This window comes from Somniosus microcephalus, chromosome 7 (assembly GCF_052327205.1).
Source record: "Somniosus microcephalus isolate GS21.2 chromosome 7, FLI_Smic_1.0, whole genome shotgun sequence".
In the NCBI taxonomy this organism is placed as follows: Eukaryota; Metazoa; Chordata; class Chondrichthyes; order Squaliformes; family Somniosidae; genus Somniosus; species Somniosus microcephalus.
In genome coordinates this window covers 265,107,330-265,132,017 of record NC_140993.1, presented here as the reverse complement: position 1 = coordinate 265,132,017, position 24,688 = coordinate 265,107,330, and the positions used below count along the sequence as shown (strand labels likewise).

General features: G+C 44.9%; 1 protein-coding gene across 1 annotated transcript in view; it reads left to right on the top strand.

Moving 5' to 3' along the window:
* emc2 (ER membrane protein complex subunit 2) overlaps positions 1 to 23,854 on the top strand; it is a 108,934-nt gene extending 85,080 nt beyond the window's left edge. The window contains exons 9-11 of the mRNA XM_085993718.1: positions 3,425 to 3,535; positions 4,422 to 4,526; positions 23,465 to 23,854. Of these exons, the coding sequence (XP_085849844.1) occupies positions 3,425 to 3,535; positions 4,422 to 4,526; positions 23,465 to 23,551 (303 nt within the window). The 3' untranslated portion in view covers positions 23,552 to 23,854. The remainder of the gene's footprint in view (positions 1 to 3,424; positions 3,536 to 4,421; positions 4,527 to 23,464) is intronic.
* Positions 23,855 to 24,688: the final 834 nt, after the last annotated feature.

Below are 24,688 nucleotides of genomic sequence, written 5' to 3'. Positions count from 1 at the left end.
GTCTCTGCCTGTGTGTCTGTATTTGTGTCTGTCTGGGTGTGTGTGTGTCTCTGCCTGTGTGTCTGTATTTGTGTCTGTCTGGGTGTGTGTGTGTCTCTGCCTGTGTGCCTGTATTTGTGTCTGTCTGGGTGTGTGTGTGAGTGATTCTGTTTCTGTGTCTGTGAGTCTATGGCCCCGATTTTCGGCTTGTGTGGGAAATGGTCGGGTTTCCCCGAATGTGGGGTTTCTGACACAAAAAAAAGTGTCAGCCAGCTCCACGCAATTTTCCCTCAAGTGGCCAATTAATTCCCAGCATGTGGGAAGCCTTGCTAATTGTCCAATTCGAGTCAGAAATCCCCACAGGATGATGTCATCATTCGTGGTGCTTTCAAGGTCCATAGCAAGCACTGCATCCTCTGAAGGCTTCCAAGCGAACCATACAGGATGGCAGAGGAGCCTGCAGCAGCTGTGGGCAGTGCCAGACCCCGAGCTGCCTCCAAATTCGACGAGGCTTCACTGCAGGCATTATTGGATGGGGTTAGGGTCCACAGGGAGGTCCTCTTCCCTAGGTCAGGGAGGAAGAGGCCTCCCACTGAGACCAATGCTGCATGGATGCAGGTGTCAGCAGAAGAAACTTGGCATTACATCTCTAACTCCTTCCTTTACTCCCCCACAGTACCATCCAGAGCCCCCGTTCTCACTGTGGAGGAGGAAGAGGCCGTGCAGCCAGACTCCTCAGAGGAAGCTCCAACCTCTGAGGGCGCAGCGTCAGCAGAAGTAAGCACACCCAGCACCAGCGCAGACACTCACACTTCGGGGGGACCTTCGGGTCATAGAGTAGTGTTGTCACCTGGTGTTTCACAGCTCACAAGTGAGCCTCAGCAGATTCTGGAGACAGGGACAGCAGTGGAGAGTCCTCGTTGGAGGGCGCAGGACTCTGCCAGCTCAGCTCAGCTGCGCTGCATGTCGACCCTCTGCCTCTGGGTCCATCCGCAAGAGAAGAGGTGATGGATCTCCATGCACAGATGCAGGAGTCTCTGGCAGGTTTTGTCTCCAGGGTCGCTGCGAGTGTGGAGCGAATGGAGGAGTCCATAGTGACCATGAGCAGAGCCTTTGTGGAGTCATTGGCGCATGAACGCATCACCATGGAAAGGTTGGCAACCTCCATGCAGGAGATAACTCGCCAGGGTACGGAAAACATGGTGAGTGCTCATAAGAGAATGACATCTCTTGAGGAGCGTTGGCCATCTATTGAACAGAGAAACCAGACCTTCATGGAAGTCCTTCTGAGTAGGACTGCCAGTGTAGAAACGGGTCCCCATTGCCACCTAAAGTGCAGCAAGGTGCTCTCAAGCCACTTCCAAGCGCTGGCCCCTTCTGGCCTGTGCAGCTTCAGGTGAGTGAGCAGCAGCCTGGCACTTCTGTTGCTGATCCTGCTGTTCCTGGTTCTGCTGCTGCCGCCTCTGCTGCTGGAGATCCTCTAATGGCAAGAAGGGAAGGAAAAAAAGTCGTCCCATGCTTCTCGTAGATGCCTCCGCTGAGGAAGCGCTGAGTGAGGGTGGCGAGAGGGGCTTCCCAGGAGATAGCATTGGAGAAGTGTGTGAGTCTCCAACCTTCCACAGCTGTGCCTAAGCCTTGAAGAAGTAGCCCCAAACCTGCAACAACAAGGCCCTTCAACATACAAGTGCTGGCCCTTTAAATCGCAGCTTCTCCTGACCTGCAGCTGACAGCAAGCAGGCAGGCAAGCTTCATGCCAGGTCTCAGCAGCGGGGTTCCCCGCAGGCGTGTTTCAGGTGGGGAAAGCCCCAAAGTCGCAACGGCCCCGGAAAATCGACTTCAACAAGGTGATTATTGGTAATTAGTGTGCCGACGACCAGGCCCGCCAGCAGCGGCCGGGACTGAAGCGGGTCGCGGGGAAGCGGCGGTCCGAAAGTCAGGTGGGGGGGTCCCGACCCGCTTTTTCGCCGATTTTCGGCCCCCGGCCGCCTGAAAAGCCACCCGACGGCGGCCAGAAAATTGACCCCTATGTGTGTTTGAGTCTGTGTCTGTGTGTGTGTGAGAGTCTGTGTGTGATTCTGTGTGCGCGAGAGTCTGTGTGTGTGCGTGTGTGAGTCTGTGTTTCTGTCTTTGTGTATGTAAAAGAAAATGCTGTACCTGAGGTGTTCTATTATTGGGTTTACATCACAAGATTGAAGGACTCATAATGCACTCCTACCTGCAATGTAAAGTAATCCTGGGTCTTTCACAGTATTAAACTAACCCCAGAAGCAGCATATACTGCTGGTGTATCACACTGTGGTATATGTCTCATTATTATCAGTTGAAAACTTTTTTAAACATTTTAGGTTTTAACTTCTAGTTAGAATCCCGTTTCTCTATAAAAATGAATGAAGAAAACCTTCTGGAGTTTAGCCAGTAAGGAAATACAAGCTGAATTTCACTTTATTGACATATAAATGAGACTAACTGATAAAGGCATAGCAAAAAACTGGAGGCCATTCAGCCCCTCGAGCCTGTTCCAGCATTCAATTAGACCATGGCTGATGTGTATCTTAACTCTAGTAATCCCCCCCCTTAGGGACTAGAGGGCAGAGTTAAAATGAACCTCTGGGACTCGGATTCAAATCCAGGGCAGATTGAGTGGGTGCAGTTTTTCTCTGGTTGCAGTGAACTTGGGGCATCCTCAATCCAGCACCATGTTGTGCTTTAGTGAGGTTGTAGTTATGGCGCGTTATTGTGGCAGAAGATAGCGGCCAACCTATAATATACCAGACGTGGAAATGCTTGATGCTAAGGCTGGGAGCAGAAAGATGAAAAACATTCTTCTCCCAACAGTGACGTCCCCAATTTTGATCGGAAAAGTCATCAATAAATCCAGTCGGGAATTCAGGCAAAACTTCTTTACTCAGAGAGTGGTTAGAATGTGGAACTCGCTACCACAGCACAGGGAGTGGTTGAGACTATTGGTATCGGCAGATTTAAGGGGAAGCTAGATAAATACATGAGGGGGGGAAAGGGATAGATGGTTATGTTGATAGTGTGAGTATGAAGTAAGGTGGGAGGAGGCTTCTGTGGAGCATAAACATAACAAGAAATAGGAGCAGGAGTAGGCCGTTCGGCCCTTCGAGCCTGCTCCGCCATTCAGCAAGATTATGGCTGATGATCTATTTCAAATCCACTGAAGTAAAACAAACACTAGCAAAGACCAGTTGGGCCGAATGACCTGTTTCTGTGCTGTAAACTCTATGTAACCACAACACCAAAGCCATCCCAGGGTTGCTCTGACTGGTTTACAAGTGCGCAGTTCACATTTTGCAAGACAATGTGAATAACTGATCAGCAAAAACTATGCTTTTAATCCAAGTGCGCTGTGCGTGGCTTCACACTGCATTTGAAATCCCACTTTTACGCTTTTTTTATTCTTCTAAACTCCTGTGTCCTGCAGGTGAAATACACCCAAGGTGGACTTGAAAACCTGGAAATCTCTCGCAAGTATTTTTCCCAGGCACTGAAACTAAACAACAGAAACATGCGGGCTTTGTTTGGTCTTTACATGGTAAGCTGGAGAACATTGAAGGAATCTCCTCCGCTAAAGTCATATATTAACTCACTGGAGAAGTTAGATTGCTTTTCATTCATGACCATTGTAACCATGACTTCAAGAATCATAGAATGATGCAGCACAGAGGGAGGCCATTCGGCCAATCGTGCCTGTGCCGGCTCTTTGAAAGAGCAATCCAATTAATCCCACCCCCCCCCCTGCTCTTTCCCCATAGCCCTGCAAATATTTTCCTTTTCAAGTAATTATCCAATTTCCTTTTGAAAGTTGCTATTGAATCTGCTTCCACCACCCTTGCTGGCAGTGCATTCCAGATCATAACTCGTTGTGTGAAAGAATTTCTCCTCTTGCCAATTATCTTAAATCTGTGCCCTCTGGTTACTGACTTTCCTGCCAGTGGGAACAGTTTCTCCCTATCGACGTAATCAAAACCCCTCAAAAATTTGAACACCACAATTAAATCTCCCCTTAACCTTCTCTGTTCTAAGGAGAACAACTCCAGCTTGTCCAGTCTCTCCACGTGATTTGAAGAGTTGGAAGAAGCAGTCTGTCAGAATTTGTCTGCTTTACTTCTCTGGTATAATGCACATTTTCTTTACGTTGCACTAAACTGTAACTCAATGCTGTTAAAACATTCTGAAATATGTTTCCACTCAGGACTTTTCGGTGCGCTAGATTCTTGGTGGTGCAAGTTTGTGTCATTTCTGTGGTCTGTTTTGCCAGTGAAAGCTCTGGATGCTCAAAGGCAAAAACCACAGAATTTCTCATCTTGTACTAAGGGTGTACTCTAGTGTAATAAAAATGGGAAATGTTATTTTGCACAGTTAGCACCCAATACGGGAAGAAGTTGAAATGTTTTTTCTCTTTCCCCTCTCCTTCACAGTCTACAAGTCATATTGCGTCTAACCCTAAAGCTAATGCTAAAATCAAAAAGGACAATATGAAGTACGCTACTTGGGCAGCTGCACAGATCAACAAGGCTTATCAGGTGAGTAAGAAAATAACGCAGAATGCTACTTCCATCAGGTTTGCCTCAGTCCTGTTTTGGTTGACCTTAGTTGAGATGATGACCAAACAATGGTAGAAAGAAATCAAAAACGTTAAACATGGTGGGCAGTGCACAAGTGAGATGGCAAAAGGAGGTTGTTCTGGGTGATGGGTTGGGCTGGAGCACAGTTTGGTTTCAGCTCGTAGCATTGCATGTGAGAAATTTGTTGGGAGTTGTGTGAGGGCTCCCACCCCTGTAAAATCCAGAGGTGGGGAGTTCAGTCACTTGTGTCTTCCCTAGCAGTCTGTCAACATCTGGCTCCCCAGGGTGTACATAGTCGGGGTCTCTGCAATGAGTATGCAGTGGTCCAATGTTTGGGCAGTACATTAATTGTTTACAATTGGGTGTGGGGCTGCATTGATTACAGCATTGTAGAAAACTTTCATTCCTGATAAATTTTCCGACTTTGTTGAGGAGGCTTAGGGTTCCGTGTGGCACTGCTGTGTGTGGTTTATGGGCAAATCAGTCCATTAGCAAACCCTTTCGAAATGCACAGCGTAACTGCTTTTACATATTGAGATGACTCAATGTGCATCAGAGGCTGGTGCACATTCTGCGAGCGGACCATGACACTTCATGGCCTCACTAATGGATGACTCGCCTGGTTTGGTGTATTTGTGACTTCTGTTTTTGCATTTTGGTTTTATTCACATGGATCTCTCGATTTTTGTCCTCAAACCTCAAAGCACATTTATTGAATCTTCCAACAGTTGTGTACTGAATTATTGGAAAGCTTGCTAGACTAATCGGCACTTAACTACTAAATACGCCATTCTATTTTTATAATTAACTGCTCACCACTATTTGCTTCAAGTCTGCAAGAGGATGGCTGTTCCTGTTGTTGTGGTCATTTTTACCAGAGATATTGAATTCAATTTCACAACTTGCCATGGTGAGACTTACAACCTCGGAGTTAGTTAGTCCAGTACGATGGCCACTACACTACCATACCCAAATGTGCTTGAAAGAAGGCTTACTAGAAAGAGAATGTTCAATTAGTGCTGATGTGTTGACATTAGGTACCATGGGTGGACATCTGGAGTTAGTCAAATAGTATCTAGACAGACTAGATGCAGGAAGGATGTTCCCGATGGCGGTGGAGTCCAGAACCAGGGGTCACAGTTTAAGGATAAGGGGTAAGCCATTTAGGACAGAGATGAGGAGGAATTTCTTCACCCAGAGAGTGGTGAACCTGTGGAACCCTCTACCACACAAGGCAGTTGAGGCCAATTCATTAAATATATTCAAGAAGGAGTTAGATATATTTCTTAAGGCTAAAGGGATCAAGGGATATGGAGAGAAAGCAGGGACAGGGTACTGAATTTGGATGATCAGCCATGATCGCATTGAATGGTGGAGCAGGCTCGAGAGGCCGAATGGCCTACTCCTGCTCCTATCTTCTATGTATCTATGTATATTGGCTTGGTTTGCAGCTTTAAAATTGCAGAAGGGTTCATAATCTCAATTTTCCTTCTGCAGCTCTCCCAGAAATCTTGTGTGGTCTCTGTCACTTTGCCATTGATCTATTAGGATTATAGCAGTTAGTATGGAAGTAGATTCAGTCGTCACTTTCGAAAGGGAATTGGATATACACTTGAAAACGAAACATTTGTAGGGCTTTGGGGAACGAGCAGGAGCGTGGCACTAATTGGATCGCTCTTTCAAAGAGCCAGCAAAGGCAGGATGGCCTCCGTCTGTGCTGTAAGATTCTACATACAACAACTTGCATTTATATAGCACCTTTAACGCGGTAAAACGTCCCACGGCGCTTCACCAGAGAATTATCAAACAAACCTTGAAACCGAGCCACAGTGAGATATTAAGACAGGTGACTAAAAGCTTGGTCAAAGAGGCGTGATTTTAAGGAGCGACTTAAAGGATGAGAAAGATGTAGAAAGGTTTAGGGAGGGAATTCCAGAGCTTCGGGCTTAGGCAGCTGAAGGCATGGCTGAGGTGATAGAAATCGTAGATGCGCGAGAGGCCAGAATTGGTGAAACCTGTTGAATGAAAGCGTATTTGCCGTTGCACTCGCAACAGGATCTTTTGATGGTACTTTTTCGGCTTTATGAAGTCAGTCTGTTTAATCAGCATTAGGAGCGCGCACACATACGTTGCATTTATCTTCAGTGGTTGTTGGTTTGTTTAGTTTTGAAGTTGAACTCGCTTTGGCAGCAGTACAGGCTAATTACTGTGACAGATGTTCATTGCAATTGGACTGGTCCAAGGAAACTGAAATCCTTCATGAAATTAACAACCCTTTTGTCTCTTCAACGGTTCTCTCATGTCAGAGTCCACAAGGGAGTTCAAAATTTAATTGCCTCCAAATATTTCCCTGCTTTCCAGTTGCATTGAAATGTTGACTGAAGCAGACACTTCCACTGAGTGCTACAGATTAACTTCCCCCATTTAAGGCACTGTGTAAGATGGTTTTAACGGTGACCATTGCGTAAGTACTCAACCTGGTCATTTCAGCGACTTCAAGGGGTTATTGATTTGCTTGATTTGTGGTATTTCGAGTATCTACACTTGACAAAACTTTGCTTTCTACCACATTGTGATTTATTTCAGAATATGATGCCACAGTTTTCCATGCCACTTGAAGGACATTACATTAACATTTGATCCCTTTTCACTCCTTTTCGGGGAACTAAGAGACGATGAAATGGTATCATGTTTAGCTTAATGCAACGTCAACTAGATAAATGATAATACAGCGACAGTGATTTGTGAGGATGCAACAGTGATTTAACCACAGGGCAGCTGCTTGACCAGAATGGGGATCTGTTTTCTCCACATTCCAGTTTGAAGAGTAGAAGAGGTTTAGTATTTGCCAGGCTGCTGCACTAATCACGTTACATCATTTAAAATATGCACGCTGAGCTTAGCACTACAAATTCTTTGTCCGCTATTGTATAATCGTAATGATTAAACTCATCATAAGCCAATCAGTTATATCAACATAAGGACTTCATTATTACTGATATTATATTAAATTAAACCCATGCTCATAACTGTAAATCCGGGGATTAGTGGCACACCATAAAGTATATGAGAATATACGAGTGGCAGGAGCTCAGAATTGTAATAGTTTTCAAATGGAACTTGCATATGGGTGGATGAGAGGTTGCTTGACTGCTATTTCTGTCATCTGGGTGACCTGGTGGGCAGCTAATTAGCTGACGTAGTCATATATTTATCTATTGCTTTTTCTGAAGGAGTACATTAGGGAATATATAGTACTGAAAGCTTAGCTGTTTATTCACCTGATTTTCAGCCCAGACCAAGAATCCATTCTTTTCCGTAAGTTGCGTAGATAATGTTTTACGGCAATCCAAAATCAAATGTATGCGCTGCTGATGGACCCCCTGCGATTTCACTCCTGGATTTTCTGTTTAGCTCCTAGAAATTGTATCCTGGATATTCACCAGGCTTCCCGGAGCTCAGGTGGAATTTTATGTTTTAAATGTCCAAAACTAGGAGCAGATCAGTTTATATATTTAAAAACAAATTGCCGAGTTTGTGTTGGTGAAGTAGCACAGCTGCTGGGAGCATAGAAAGGGCAGGAAGTTGCTGGTGCGATTAGAGGACGGTATGGGCACATTTTTAGGTTTTTCTTTTGAATTGTTGAGTTTTTCCATAGTGGGTGAGTGTAGAACAGACCCCACCCCCTCCCCCTTGTGCTTTCAGCAGGAGATGAGCTGAGGCACGGGCGGAGATGGGCAATGTTACGGAGGTGGGAGTAGGTGGTTTTGGTGACAGAGCGGATATGGGGTCGGAACTGTAGCTCAGAGTCAAATAGGATGGTGAGGTTGCGAAGAGTCTGGTTCAGCCTGAGACTGGCTGGAGAGGGAGACGGAATCGGTGGCGGGGGCCGAAGACAATGGCTTCAGTCCTCCCACTATTTAACTGGAGGCAATTGCAGCTCGTCCAGGACTAGAAACATAGAAACATAGAAGATAGGAGCAGGAGTAGGCCATTCAGCCCCTCGAGCCTGCTCCGCCATTCAATGAGATCATGGTTGATCATCCAAACTAGATGTTGGTCAGGCAGCATGACAACACGGAGGCAGTGGAGGGGTTGAGACAGGTGGTGAGATGGGGCTGGGTGTCGTCACATTTGGAACCTGATGTCATATTTTGAGATGATGTTGCCGAGGGGCAGCATGTAGATGAGAAATAGGAGGGGTCCAACGATAGACCTCTGAGGGTCTGTCAATCACGTCACCCTGTTGCACAAGGTTGTTCTGATATAACTGCTAAGTTCTTGCACTGCCCTTATTTTCAAATCTTTGCCAACACTTTGCCATGAAGACAGTACTTTAATATGTTGGCGTGAATTCTAATGGGAAAATGAACTTGCTGCATTGTATGTCAAACTATCTAAGTTTTGTGGGAGGCTGTGGAATTATCTAAAGGGATTTGACAATCTAGCACATCCAAAGGAAACAATTTTCAGCAAAATGTCACGGCCCAGTGGATGGGAAGTTAACTACATTTTTACGATATCTTGTTAACTGACAGCATGTAACCACCCAACTCCTGGGAAACTGTCAAGCACAGGAAACACAAGAGCTGGGCGTTCGGATGGTGCCTTAAAAACAAAAGTTCAGTGGCCCACGGGCTGCTCGTTGTACAAACTCCACTCCAAGAGCACAGCTGACAAGTCCATAATTAAACTCAGCTATTCAATTCGAGGGCTTTCGTCACCCTGACTTGGCATCGTAGTGACATGTTACTATATAATACTTGTACATGGTGGCTACGTTTAACGGTGACCGTGTGTAGGACTTGCGTATATAACATTTGATGGCTTTTGCAACAGTAGTGTGCCCGTACACATTTGTACCCTCTTTCTTTGAATGAACTATCAGGAAAGATTGAACAGGCTGGGGCTCTTCTCTGGAAGACTTTAAAATTATGAAGGGATTTAATAGGGTAAATGTACAGAAGATGTTTCCACTTGTGGGGGAGACCAAAACTAGGGGCTATAAATACGATAGTCACTAATAAATCAGCAAGGAATTCAGGAGAAACTTCTTTACCCAGAGAATGGCGAGAATGTGGAACTCGCTACCACAGGGAGTAGTTGAGGCGAATGGCATAGATACATTTAAGGGGAAGCTAGATAAACACTTGAGAGAGAAAAGAATAGAAGGATCTGCTGCTAGGGTGAGATGAAGTAAATAGATTGGGAGGAGGTTCGTGTGGAGCATAAACACCGGCACAGATCAGTTGGGCTGAATGGCCTTTTTTGTGCTGTAAATTCTTCCCCTCCTCAAGATTGTTACCTCCTTGCTGGGATACGCTGTCACCAGGCACGCCCCAGTACCTTGCCCTAGTGGCAACTCCTATTGTGTGCCATGGCACTGATGGGCCACGGGAGCTGCGCAGCCGGGCCTAATCCTCACCTCTCTTGGAGAGAAGAAGGTAGTGTTAACATTTCTGGTCGATGGCCATTCGGTTCTGACAAAGGGGTCATCGACCTGAAGCGTTAACCCAACCTCCCCTCTCTCCACAGACGCTGCCCAAGCTGCTGAGAGTTTCCAGCATTTTCTGGGGGGAAGGGGGGGTTTTAATTTCAGATTGCCGTATCCTTCTTTCTGGTCCTAGCCTCGCCTGATGTGCTTGCACATAGAGTTCCTGCAGAGGTTTACTGGGAAGCAGTCAGCAGCTGCCACTCTGGTTTGACCTCCCTGATCCTAGCGTACTGATGCCAATTATCGAGCCTCCACCACTTGCTTGGCTGAGATCAGCGAACTTGACCAGGGATTGAACCTCGGGTTCGGCTACTCGCAGGAATAAAGCTCACCAAGAACCATCTGGCAGCCAGCAGTCCTCTTTCTAAGAAAAGATGACGGGATTTGTTTCTTCAGGTTTCACTTAAATATAAGACTGCATTCAAAATGGGGGTAAAATATCTGCCAAGTATTTGCTAAAACATAGCAAATACTCAGCAAGGACTTGAGGGTAGTTGAGGGACAGCCTTTGAACAGTGAGTGGACTGTGTACAGACTGTATTTCCTTCAAAATGTTCACCAGTTATATGGAGTGCGTGTGCTTTAAGCGTTTCTGTTTTATTAAAATCATAGAATCACGCAGCACAGAAGGAGGCCATTCGGCCCAACGTGCCTGTGCCGGCCCTTTGGTAAAGCTATCCAATTAGTCCCACTCCCCCTGCTCTCTCCCCAAAGCCCTGTCATTTTTTTCCCTTCAAGTATTTATCCAATTCCCTCTCGAATGTTAATGAAATTCTGAAAAAAAGATTGCCGGTTCCTGATGTTGGGGTGCTTCTGATACTTACACCGACACTAATGTTTCCCTGCAATATATACGCGCAAACTAACAAATGTTACGATGATCTCAGACTGATTTTTCCAGATAACAAACAACAGTATGTTGATTCAAGTAATAGTGACATGGAGATGAGCAATGAGGGTACATTAAAACTAATAGATTAAAATCAAGCTTAAAATAAACGTAAAAGCTGGAAATGAGAAATGGAAACCAAATGCAGGGTGGCTTTTGTTCAGCATTAGAAAGAAAATATTTCAGGTTGTCAAATCCTTTAACCCTTCTCTCTCTTTTAGATGCCAGCTAACTTGCTGTGCATCTAGAAAGTCATGCATTTCTAACAGATTAAAACGCTGGCAGTTTGGTGAACCTTATATGAACTTCATGATGCACTCCAGGATTAATGGATGCCTGCATTGTTTGAAATTCGAACAATCTCAGAATTATAGATCTTCCTTCAGCCGTTGTCTAGCCAGCTATCAAGCTCCTAATCCGCTATTAAGTTGTGTGTTGGTATGAAACCCTGCAGTAAGGTTTGATCAGCTCGGCCCTGGAGCAGCGGGATATTGGCTTGGCCCGTCAGCGCCTGACCACAAGTGAAAGTGGAGGGGGGTCGATTCCCTGCCAGGGGCAGCAATGGTGTTGGCAGTGCAAGTCATTCGGACAGTGGCCATCTTAAGGCCGCTCTCGGCAGAGTGCACGTACAGGTCGCTCGGCTGCCTGCTCAGCCGCAGAGCGGTGTACTGCACAAGGTGAAAAAGATAAACGAGCCAAGTATGTCTTGTAATAATGCAACAAGAACATGCATTTATATAGCACCTTTAATGTAGTAAAACGTCCCAAGGCACTTCACAGGAGCGTTATCAAATTTGATAATTGCAATGATCATAAGCATTGCAGGTGCAGCAGGCGGTTAAGAAGGCAAATGGTATGTTGGCCTTCGTAGCGAGAGGGTTTGAGTACAGGAACAAGGATGTCTTGCTGCAGTTGTACAGGGCCTTGGTGAGACCGCACCTTGAGTATTGTGTGCAGTTTTGGTCGCCTTATCTGAGGAAGGATGTTCTTGCCATGGAGAGAGTTCAGCAAAGATTCACCAGGCTGATACCTGGGATGGCAGGGATGACGTATGAGGCAAGATTGGGTTGATTGGGCTTATACTCGCTGGAGTTTAGAAGAATGAGAGGGGATCTCGTTGAAACCTATAAAATTCTGACAGGACTGGACAGACTAGATGCAGGAAGGATGTTCCTGATGGTCGGGGAGTCCAGAACCAGGGGTCACAGTCTAAGGATAAGGGGTAAACCATTTAGGACAGAAATGAGGAATTTCTTCACCCAGAGAGTGGTGAACCTGTGGAATTCTCTACCACAGAAGGCAGTAGAGGCCAATTCATTAAATATATTCAAGAAGGAGTTGGATATATTTCTTAAGGCTAAAGGGATCAAGGGATATGGGGAGAAAGCAGGGACAGGGTACTGAATTTGGATGACCAGCCATGATCTCATTGAATGGCGGAGCAGGCTATATCTATTTGTGGCTCGCTTGCAAAATACTATTATGATTTTTTAAGTCCTTCGATCCCGTTAGAGGGACCGTGCCTTTAATTGATGACTAAAAGCCATGCTGTGCGTTTGTCTTTCCAAAAAGTACAGGGTATTTTAATTGATAAACTTATTCCCTGGCCTTGTATTTTCTTCAATTAAAAAAAAAAAGTTGTGTTTTATTCATAACGGTTGTAATAACCACTCGAATCAGCAGTTTGCACGCTCTGGGTAATCTCTGAATTCAAGTTATTCCGCTTTTCAGTGTATCAGTGAGCGTGCAGTTTGTCCTATACGCTCGTTTAGCAGGATTCTAGTGAAGGTTTCCCCATCCCTCACAGTCCACCAGTCCAGTGTAACACTTGCCACACGAGGCTAATGGAACATTTTGAGCAGTCAGCTTTGATGGTTGCATTTTACTTTTAGTGCGAGTCCGACTACACCGACAGTCATTTTTCAGGTAAATGATCCTTAGTTCTAGTTTTAATTATTTGTGTTTGAGTCATCTAGTCCTGATTATGAGAGAGATGATCCTATGATGAATAATTAGCCAAGAATATAAAGTTCATTAAAATATCTGAGGAATAAAATGTAGCCAATTCAGATATCAGTTGTTAATTCACATGGCTGCTAAAATGAAGAACAGAAATCTTCACAATTTTCCACTAATGTAGTGATGAGATGTGCTGACCTTGGGCATTAATTGAAAGCTTTCAACAACAACTTGTATTTACATAGCGCCTTTTAACGTAGTAAAACGTCCCAAGCCGCTTCACAGGCGTGATTATCAAACAAAATTTGACACCGAGTCACATTTAAGGGATATTAGGACAGGTGACCAAAAGCTTGGCCAAAGAGGTAGGTTTTAAGGAGCATATTAAAGGAGGAGAGAGAGGTAGCGAGGCGGAGAGGTTTAGGGAGGGAATTCCAAAGCTTAGGGCTATGTCGAGTTGCTACAAGTCTGTAGGACATCCTGCTTTCCCACACACTTGGGGAATCCTCTGCGCAGTTAGGAATTCTACTTTTTAATACCTTCTTCAGGATTATTAATAAATGTATAGCGAGAGGATCGTGGGCCACGCCACATAACTCTAACATCTAACTGAAACTGCAGCCGTCGAGCGCTGCCTTCTATTTTTGTGTGATTTAGCCACCAGTTGCCATGACTTGTCTATGACACTCCCATGTCTTCAGGTGGAGAGCATTATGAATAATCTGCAGTATAAGAAAGCATAGTTAAAAATGCTTTATGCCGTTGCATTATCACCGATATACCGGTGCGAATGCTGTTATTTATTTCAGCCACTCTTTCCATAAATAAATTATCACAAATGTATTTATAACCAGCAGTGAGCTACGGTAAAAATATTATGACAAGGAAACACTGCATTGATAACTTGGATGTGAGAAAGCAACATTGTTACTCCCAGTTTATTATTTTGCACTTTAGGGAACTATATGCAACCATTTACTTTTTAAAAAAAAAAGTGCAGATGGCATGTGCACAATATTTTCAATCTTGGAATTTTTTTTTACTGTAATCTAGTATTAATAAAACAAGAGAGCTCATGGTTTGCCCAGCCCCTCGTTTTTAATTTGCAGCTCAGTGGGGTGGGTCACTGACTGCAGCATGACGCTTGCGTTCTACCTGAACGCATAGAACTGCATAGTCCGAAAGTCAGCTTGCACTTGCTGCAGTTTAATAGAATTGTATCCTGTTCAGCAAGGTCAGCCTGAAAATGTGCTTCATTTGCCAAGAAAGTGGAGAAAAATGCCACAATATAAGCTAGAACTCAGAAATGACGGTTGTGCTTTCTTCAACAGCAAAAGAAAATCCGAACCAAAAGCAAAATACTGCGGATGCTGGAAATCGGAAATAAAAACAGTAAAATGCTGGAAATACTCAGCAGGTCAGGCAGCATCTGTGGCGAGAGAGAAACAGAGTTAACGTTTCAGATCGATGACCCCTTCGTCAGAACTGGAAAAAGTTAGAGCTATAACAGGTTTTAAGCAAGTGCAGGGAAAGGGGGGGGAGGAAAGAACAAAAGGGAAGGTCTGTGATAGGGTGGAAGACAGGAGATGGTAATAGGACAAGTAAAGAAATAAAAGATGGGTCGAGAGGAGGTGTAAATGGGAATATCTGAATCATCAACAGCCACCATTTGAAAAAATGGGGCTTGGACTTAGGTGTACAGGGTACTATTTCAAAATTTGCGGATCACACAAAACTTGGAAGTATAGTGAACAGTGAGACACAGACAGGGTGGTGGAATGGGCGGACATGTGGCAGGTGAAGTTTAATGCAGAAAAGTGCAAAGTGATACATTTTGGTTCGACAAACGAGGAGAGGCAATATAAACTAAAGGGTACAATTCTAAAGGGGGTGCATGAACAGAGACACCTGGGGGTATATGTGCACAAATCATTGAAGGCGGCAGGACAGGTTGAGAAAGCGGTTAAAAAAGCGTACGGGATCCTGGGCTTTATAAATAGAGGCATGGCGTACAAAGGCAAGGAAGTTATGATGAATCTCTATTAAACACTGGTTCGGCCACAACTGGAGTATTTTGTCCAATTCTGGGCACAGCACTTTAGGAAGGATGGTGAAGGCTTTAGAGAGGGTGCAGAAAAGACTTATAAGAATGGTTCCAGGGATGAGGGACTTCAGTTACATGGATAGACTGGAGAAGCTGGGGTTGTTCTCCTCAGAGCAGAGAAGATTGAGAGGAGATTTGATAGAGGTGTTCAAAATCGTGAGGGGTCTAGACAGAGTAGATAGAGGGAAACTGTTCCCATTGGCGGAAGGGTCGAGAACCAGAGGAGACAGATTTAAGGTGATTGGCTGAAGAACCAAAAGTGACATGAGGAAAAATGTTCTTACCCAGCGAGTGGTTAGGATCTGGAATGCACTGCCTGAAAGGGTGGTGAAGGCAGATTCAATTGTGGCTTTCAAAAGGGAATTAGATAAGTACCTGAAGGAAAAGAATTGTAGGGCTACGGAGAAAGAGCGGGGGAGTGGGACTAGCTGAAGTGTTCTTGCAGAGAGCCGGAACGGGCTCGACGGGCCGAATGGCCTCCTACTGTGCTGTAACGATTGTATTCTATGATTCTATGATTCTGTCAGACGGTTGTGGGTTCAAGAGTCTTGAGCACAAGAATCTAGGCTGACACGCCAGTGCCAGTGCTGAGAGAGTGTTGCACTGTTGGAGGTGCCATTTTTCAGATGCGACGATAAACTGAGGCTCCAGATGTCCTCTGAGGTTAAAGATCCCACGGCACTATTTTGAAGAGGGGAGTTCTCCCCGGTGTCCTAGGCCAATATTTATCCCTCAACCACCATAACTAAAAACAGATGATCTGGTCATTCCTATTTGTTATGTTCTTATTATCACAATGCTGTTTGTGGGAACTTGCTGTGTGCAAATTGGCTGCCGTGTTTCCTACAACAGTGACTACTCTTCAAAAGTACTTCATTGGCTGTAAAATGGATGTCCTCAGGATGTGAAAGACGTTATAGAAATGTGAGTTTTTTTTTTCCAGAGGCTGTTCATGTGCCTCCTTTTCCAGGGAGTTGTACGACTTATTCTCTCTCATTTACTGGGCTGTTCTGCCACCATTATTAGTGGGTGTTCAGCCTGGGCCTCCTCTGCCCCTTACACAATTACTTTTTATGATTGCCCAGGTTCCCTTGCCTTTAACTTGGGTGCTAGTCTGGACTAGTTGAGGTTGGTTAGTAATCGATTTGGTTCAGTGTGCTTTTATGCGATCTGTTCAATTCCTATTCTGCAGTCCCTCAGCACCTTGCTTATCTTAGTTTAAAATTTAGATCATCTCACTGTGAAATTTTGTATTGGTTGAACTTTATAAACGTACATTGTAAAAAAATTAAAGGAAAACAAGTTGTGTGCAGAATAATGCACACGGTTACAATAAAAAGCCCTTCTCCTCAGTACTTCTCTATATCCCACCACTAGTTTCCTGCCCCCCTGGAGTCTGTGGCAGGAGCCATATTGCCAAAGATGATTTAAGGAGAAAAGAAACAAAATGGGAATATCTGATTGCTGGTCGTGTAAAAGCCTGTCGGGTCTGCAGCCTGGCAGACATGCAACCCTCCGACAGTCGTGATTGCCCCCTTTCAGTCTTTAGTGGTTTGGTGGGTCCCATCATGGGCGGATTGGCACGTGGGTATTTCTCTGATCCCTGGCGGTTTGAGGCTGTGGTCGGTGTTTGATCCTTGCCTCCTGGTGGGCACATGTTGCTATCCCCTGCCTGTTGGTTGGTGAGTGTGTGCCTTGCTCCCAGTGTGGAAGGAAGCTGCAATGCCACAGGTTTGAGATGCAATCCATGAATTGGACCCTAGGCTTCATTATTCCAAACACCAGAGCTTAGAATCGTAGAAACAGAATCATAGAACAGCACAACACAGAAGGAGTCGGTTCATCGAGTCTGCTGCGCCAGCTCTGTCGAAGAGCAAGTTGCTCGAGTCCTGCTTCCCTCCCATTAGAAAAAAATTGCAATGGTATCCGTCATTGGTAACTTGCAATCTTTAGGTTTAAGGAACTAGCTTAACCAACGGTCAAAACAAATAATTTCAGAGCATTTCTGCTTTGGCAGAGTTGAGCTCAGTTTGTGGACAGGCATGCCTGGTTGTAAAGGGATAAATTTTAATGGCCAACTGTTTAACATTAGGGGGCACCACATGGTAATCGTGACAACTTGTCTGTCTACGCAGACCAAATAGATGTCCCATAACTAGCTCAGGCAGCATTCCACGGTGTTGCCCACACTTTGGATCTGCTGCTGGACTTGATTTGTCTATTCCTGCTACATTTGTGTTTCCCGATATAAATATTCAGCCCAGTAAAAGGCTTCCAAGGTCATTCTTCTCCAAGTCAGAGTTCTGAGGTGATAATCTGTGCAATTGAATGCCGTTTTATCTCCCGACAATACGACATTCTGTTCAAATCAGTTTGCTGTTCAGTGAAGTAATGATCCTTTTGGAAATTAGCTGCCTATATAATGTTAGAAATCTGGCAGTGTTTTACTCGTCAAACGGTTTCTGTTTCCATTGCAACTCTTCTCACTTCTGACGCTGGTTTGTCGGTCAGCACTTCTAGTCGTGTTCTAGTTGGTGTGATTTTTATCTCTGGGTTCCCAAGGACTGACATCTGCAGCCAAGTTAAAATGCACTCTGCATCAAAGCTGTTCCTTGAGGGACTGGAACTCCCCTGGCATCTGATTAGGGCTGTTTCGGTTTGCATGGGAATGGGAGGCCAGTAAAGAAAGAGCTTCTGTTCTCCAGCACAAATGTAACTTTCTTTATCAGCTGGGGAAAGGAAGTAATAAGCAATCTCCTCTACTCCTTTAGCCCCACTTGAAAGCTTTTATCGCACTGACCAGTTATGGGAACCAAGTGTGTGAAAGGTGCCTGTACCTACCGGCAAATGAAAATTAAAGGACATGTTTCTTTGCCCTTTGGGCCCACCCATGTGATTCAGTTTCTTTGAAACCACCGTCGTCTTTGACTTAAAGACACAGCTGGACAGGGCGCGCTGATTGATGGTGACAAAAGGTTTGACTTCTCCGCAGGATTTGGTCATTATAGCTTCAGTACCAGTGCTACCTGGTGATTATCACCACCATTCCAGGGTAGACGCACTTAAGAAGATATTCAGGCATGTGTCGGTGGGGTGGGGTGGGGTGGGTGGGGGAATCAAGGGTCAGAGCTGGAACCCGGAGTTCAGCTGCAGGACAACAGCTGGTGCTTGTGTTCCCAGGTGGACCATTACTGGAGCATCACCTCCATGGCACTGTAACATTGATCTCGTCAGGAAAGTATTTTTTTTAAATGAGCGCAGCTGAGCATGGCTTCAGAAATTGATTTCCAAAAATGACGATAGCACTATCATGTGGAATTATAAAAGCTTTTGTTTACCCTAAGTATCAGTATACAGCTAATATGAGTTGGAATAGAACATAAAAAAACAATGACGAGCTCTTTCTCTGCACAGGGAAGGAAACAATTATAGCAAGCATAATAAGGTGGTAGTTAAGGGCCCGTGATTTGAATAATCTTAGAATGTTTACTTGAGTGTTTTTGAAAGAGAACTCATTACGTCTTTGTTAATCTGATTAGGATTGAAGAGAGGCATGACTTCCCTCTCGAAACTAGTATTAAAAATTGGCATTGGTTAGACAGGAAGTAGACTTTGCATATTCAGTTTCCAAAAAAAGTAATTGTAGCTACTAGTAAAGTGGTCCTTCTGTTATATAACTTTAATTGTGCCAAAGGTAAAGGGCTACAGTTGGAGTATGGATTTGCAAGAAGTGAGCAACTCGTACTTAAACACACTATCAAGGAATAAAGTAGCACGTACGTGTCTCGCACTGTACCAGTTGCGATTTTTATTAGGAAATGCAGAAAATTAATAAGGGAACGTCAGCTTTAAGGGGCAGCACCCAGGAGTAAAATACCCGTGGGTGATTATGCATGCTCAACCCGCTCTTCAGTGCCCAGCAGAGACTGGCCACTTGCCCACGTGGAGTTTTGTGCGCCTCCTGGTTACAGCTTAAAGACTGACATTGATGGGGGTTTGTCTGTAGGTCACTGACCCACCTTTTCAATCAGAAAATGGTGCGAGGCCCAAGGAGAAAGCTTAAAGAGGGGGAAGAAATTACTTTAAAAAAAAGTTTTAAGAAGTAGCTGAGAGAGTAAATGCATCATTTGGGGTGGCACTGAATCATGCAGGTCACGGAGGTTCCTAGTCCCTATGGAAGGACATATTGGGTGGAAATATGTTTAGGCTCAAGAAGGAACAAACTCAAGGACGTCCCAAGTGCTGCACAGCCAATTAAGTACTTTTGAAGTGTAGTCACTGTTGTAACATGGGAAACACGACAGCCAAATTGCTCATCGCAAGCTCCCACAAACAGCAATGAGATAATGACCAGATAATCTGTTTTTAGGTGTTGGTTGAGCGATCAATATTGGCCCAGGATACCAGGGAGAACTGGCACGGTGGCATAGTGGTTAGCACTGTTGCCTCACAGCGCCAGGGACCCGGGTTCAAATTCGGCCTCGGGCGACTGTCTGTGTGGAGTTTGCACATTCTCCCTGTGTCTGCGTGGGTTTCCTCCGGGTGCTCCGGTTTCCTCCCACAGTCCAAAGATGTGCGGGTTAGGTTGATTTGGCTATGATAAATTGACCCTTAGTGTTAGGGGATTAAATACGTGGGGTTACGGGGATAGGGTGGGATATGTGTCGGTGCAGGCTCGATGGGCCGAAATGGCCTCTATCTGCACTGTAGATTCTGTGATTCTGTGATGTGTCGGTGCAGGCTCGATGGGCCGAAATGGCCTCTATCTGCACTGTGGGGATTCTGTGAACTCCCCTGATCATCTTCGAAATAGTGCCATGGGATCTTTTGACGTCTACCAGAGAGGGCAGACGGGGGCTTGGGTTGACATCTCATCCGAAAGACGGCTCCTCCGACAGTGCAGCACTCCCTCAACACTGCGCTGGAGTGTCAGCCTAGATTTTTGTGCTTGAACCCACAACCTTCTGACTCAGAGGCGAGACTGTTACCTACTGAGCCATGGTTATAACAGAAGGGGTTGATGGGAATTGTGCCCGGACGCGAGACTTTTAATGATATGCAAATACAGATGTTGGGATTCAGGTGACATTTATCAATTGTTTCCATTCGCTCACGTGGTTATAATGTTCTTTAAGCTCGTAAATTATAATGCATCGTTCTGAATGAGTCAAATTTCAGATGTATTTTAGGGCAGAAGAATTCACTGTTTCTGGTTGCAAATTGAATACTTGGCAACCATACAGCTGTGGTATAACTGAAAGCTTGTAAACCATAAAACACTCTGTTCTACATTAGTCCTGGGTGATGTTATGATGTGCGGTGTAATTTTCCCAACTTCAAGATGTGTGTGTAAAAGTCATGTATTTCTGCGGTGGGAGAGCTTAGCCTTGTTACCTGCAGATAGGGCTCTGTCGCCCCAATCTTTAATTCAATGACATAAAGATACCAAAAATGCATCTAAAGTCTGGGATTCTTCCAGTACTTGTAAGAAAGCAAAATAATTGCCAAAATAGCTTTTTTTTAAAAGTGAGAATTCTTCGAAAATACGCTGCTGAGTTCGGTGTTTACTTGCAGTATTAAATTATTAAGTTCCCAAGAAATTATTGAACAATTGTCTTTTTGGAAGAGGGAGTCGTATTTTAACCAGGCAGCCAATGTTTACCATCCATCCTCCTCCAGCCGAGGAATTGGAGAATCTTACAGCACAGAAGGAGGCCATTCAGCCCATCATGTCTGTTCTGGCTCTTCGAAAGAGCTGTCCAATTAGTCCCACTCCCCCTGCTCTTTCCCCATAGACTACAGAGCTTTCCGTTGCCAGTATTTATCCAATTCTCTTTTGAAAGTTACTATTGAATCTGCTTCCGCCATCCTTTCAGGCAGCGCATTCCAGATCACAACAACTCGCCCCGTATAAAAAAATTCTCCTCATCTCGCCTCTGATTCTTTTGCCAATTACAGGAAACTTTTTTTTATCCGGCACGGACGGGACCGACGTGGTGCCGGTTCATCAAAAATTCCGGATAACCGAACGCTATAGTAAAAGATACGGAGCTGAGAGCTCCGTATAATGCAACAAACCCTGTTGCTTAGCAACAGGTTCAAAACAATGGCCACAAGTTGCAAGCGTCTCTGTAGCTTAGCAACAGCTGCAGCCACACCCTTGCACAGCAACACATGGAGGAAGGCAAGTAATAAAAGTTACCTGAACCTACTCCTGAATTTTGCCGGTTAACCGACATTTCCGGTTATTTAGGTGCCGGTTAATCGAAAGTTTCCTGTAGCTTAAATCTGTGATTTCTGGTTACCTCCCACCAGTGGAAACAGTTTCTCCTTATTTACAAAAGGCAAAATACCGCGGATGCTGGAAATCTGAAATATAAACAGAAAATGCTGGAGATACTCAGGTCAGGCAGCATCTGTGGAGAGAGAAACAGAGTTAACATTGCAGGTCTGTGACTTTTTTCAGAACTGGTCTCCGTCCTCTCTTTTGGTAAATAAGGAGAAATGTATCGAGCCTTTGTGGGTTGTGATTTTGTGTCTAGCAGTTGCCAGTGTGACGAAGAGGTCCACTGTGAATTTAGTGGGGTGGCGGGGTTTATGGGCAGCTGTCAACATTTCGATCCCCTGAGGTGAAAATCCCAGTGAGAACTGATGAAGCCCGTAAAATGCAGAGAAAATTGGAGTAGCAACCTTAACTGCTCGAGCTCCCAGGTACTCCCGTAAAAGATTACGCCCCTCTCAGTTACAACAAAAGGCAGCATCTCCACCTTTAGCACCGAGTTAGACTTCATTACACTATAAGTCATTAACCATTGATCCCTCAAATGCTCGAAGTGATGTTCACACTAGTTTTCAATCCGCTTAACAGCTGCACCAGAGCGATTTTCTGTTTAGTTATGTACTTTAAAAAAATTAATTGCTGCAATGTTGATGCCGCTGATAAGTCTGGCATTTATTGCCTGTTCCTACTTGCCGGCCGCCTTGAACCGCTGATGGTAGCGGGTTTGATGGTAGTGGTCACTTCAGGGGGCAGTTAAGAGTCGACCATGTTGGTGCAGGGCTGGAGTCACAGATAGGCCCAGACCGGGTAAGGACGGCAGGTTCCCTTCCCTAAAGGGACATCATTGAATCTTTGAAAGAATGCGTAGAAAAAGAAAAATGTAGACTATAGAAAATGTTTTTTTTTTAAACCGTGTATCTTGAATAAACTTTTTAAAAGGGGTAGGCGCAAAAAGCACTGGTTTCTGTGAACAGTTAAAACATTTTTAATACACTTGTTCATCTTACTGCACCTCGGGTTGTGAAAGGCTAGTTGTGAAAATGTACTGGATGTAAATGTTAGGAAGAGACCCAGGTGTTTTGGAAGTTTTTACTTTTCTGTACATTTTGTTTTAATAATGTGATTTGTGTTTATTATTAAATGGCATTACTGAGTTTTTTTAACTGCCCATTCTACCATTCTCTTGCAAAAAAAAAAACCCAGAAGAAATCTCTCAACACAAAATGTCAAATATCTGTGTCAACACAGACATTTAATACTGAAGGATTAAGTTTAGGAACGCAGCCAAGCTTTTTTTGTAATTGACGGCAGAGCAAGCCTGCTGGCTAAATCCGATGCAATTTTATTTCTTGTTTCTGTTACTGTCCCTCCAGTGCTTTTCCCAAGCTTCAGACCTTTGAGCGAGCTCGGAGATTTGAATGCCTGCAATTTTTGGGAACAGCCATCTCAACGGCGCTTAAACCCCAATGACCACTCTAGGCAGTCGGAACGTGATGGAGGCGGTTGATAGTGTCACTTCATCCGTCCGAAGAGCAGCCAGACTTTGGAAATTTAATTAAAAATCTACTCCTGTGGTCCACGGGTGCTTAACATTCGAGTACAATTTGGAATTAAATTTAATGACACGTTGATGGATGGCAAATGCTTCAAACAAAGTGATGAGTTTTAGTGAACCAATAGCCTTTCCTTTATCTCTGTTTCTGCTTCTGTTCAGTGGCTCGGTGGAACCGAGTCAGGAATGAGTGCAAATTGTTGGATGATTGCCATTACAAGTGTCAAAGTGTTCCTTCTCACCTTATTATCAGAATAGATGTACTATTTTAGGAATGAGCATTAACCTTGCCCTCCCCCCCCCCCCCGCCCATTAAATACCTCCTTTCTCACGTGAATAGAATCCAGTTACTTGAAAGTTTGAGTGTGAAGCGAGGCCACATTTACACTGAAGCCTGTGGGAAAGTGTTGTGTTGAGAAGATGTCAAGTCTCTTTGAGTTCAAGTAAACTCTCTCCAGTTTAATTGTCTTTTTGAAAGGTGCGTTGGAAGTCATTTCAGCAGTCAGATCTGAATGATTGGGGGTGGTGGAGAGGTGAGGGGTTAATGGCTTGCCGCCACGAGCTCAAAAACAGTGCCAGTCTGGGACTATAGCTAATTCCTCCTCTGTTGACTTCTAGCTTGCAGGTCGTGGCAAGAAGGAGACCAAGTGCTCGCTAAAGGTGGTGGAAGATATGCTGGAAGCTTTGCAGATCACGCAGTCATGAAGCCATTGCACTAGTCTGGATCAACCACAGCCGAACCTGCCACTTCAGTGATATTGTGGAACCTCTATTGTCAGCACCCCTTCTCGCTCTTCCTCACCGCCACCACCACCGACCCCCCTGTCAGTGATGCAAACTTGGCCGACAAACTTTATTCTGTGAATGTAACTCGGAGTCCGACTGCCTGTGGGGCTGATACTTCACCTCAGTGACACTAAAATGATATTCAGACGCGAAACAACCATTAGAGACTAGCAGCAGCTTGTAATGTTTGAGACGCCATTAAAAGAAATATTTAAGATTCAATGGAAAAGCACATTCACAAAATAAAGTAACCGTTTCACCAGGTGATGGTGATCTAGTGAGCTCTCACTCCGAGACCTCCCTCATTGAAAGAAATGGCCTGAGCCCACTGTTGCAGGTGAGAGGACGGCTACTCCCCAGTCTGAATGTAGCTACCAGAACTTAGCAAGCTGTCTTTCATGTCTGTTGCACTAGGATTTGCTCAGACTAGTGGCGTGAATCCAAGGCAGCAATCGCGGGCCCAGTGCACTGGCATCACCTCCTGATTCATCTGCTGTGTCACTGCTGAAATACTTCCGCTCACTGCCTCTGTGCTGGAATACCCTTGAGTGGCAGCCCCAGGTGATGCAGTGACCCCCCACCCCCAAACCAGCATGTACCATGGATAGTATCCTGTCTAGTTAGCGTGGGATTTGGGCAGGAAACAGGACCGCCTGGTGCGCAGCTGAACTGGGGCCACACGTACCAGGCGGTCCTGTTTCCGGCCCAAATCTCCGAGTGCAGGGACACGTGCAAGAGGTGGCGTGTACCTGAGGCGGAGTAACCCAGCCGATGGGGTGAGGCCAACAGTAACTCACTTACACCAGCCCTGTAACTGTAACAAGGCCGTTAATGCCACACTTTCATTTTCTGATCACTGCTTGAAAATAAGACCCTATTGTAACTTTCACACTGGTACCAACAGGATTCCTAATACACTCCGGCAAGAATACTGGTGGAACAGTTACTGTTTGTACCATTTCTATATGTTGCCTTTGCTTACACTTGCTTTTTAAATTGCCATGGATAGCAATTGTAGGTTTGACCTATTGCAAGCAGAGATTTTGTAATAGAGCA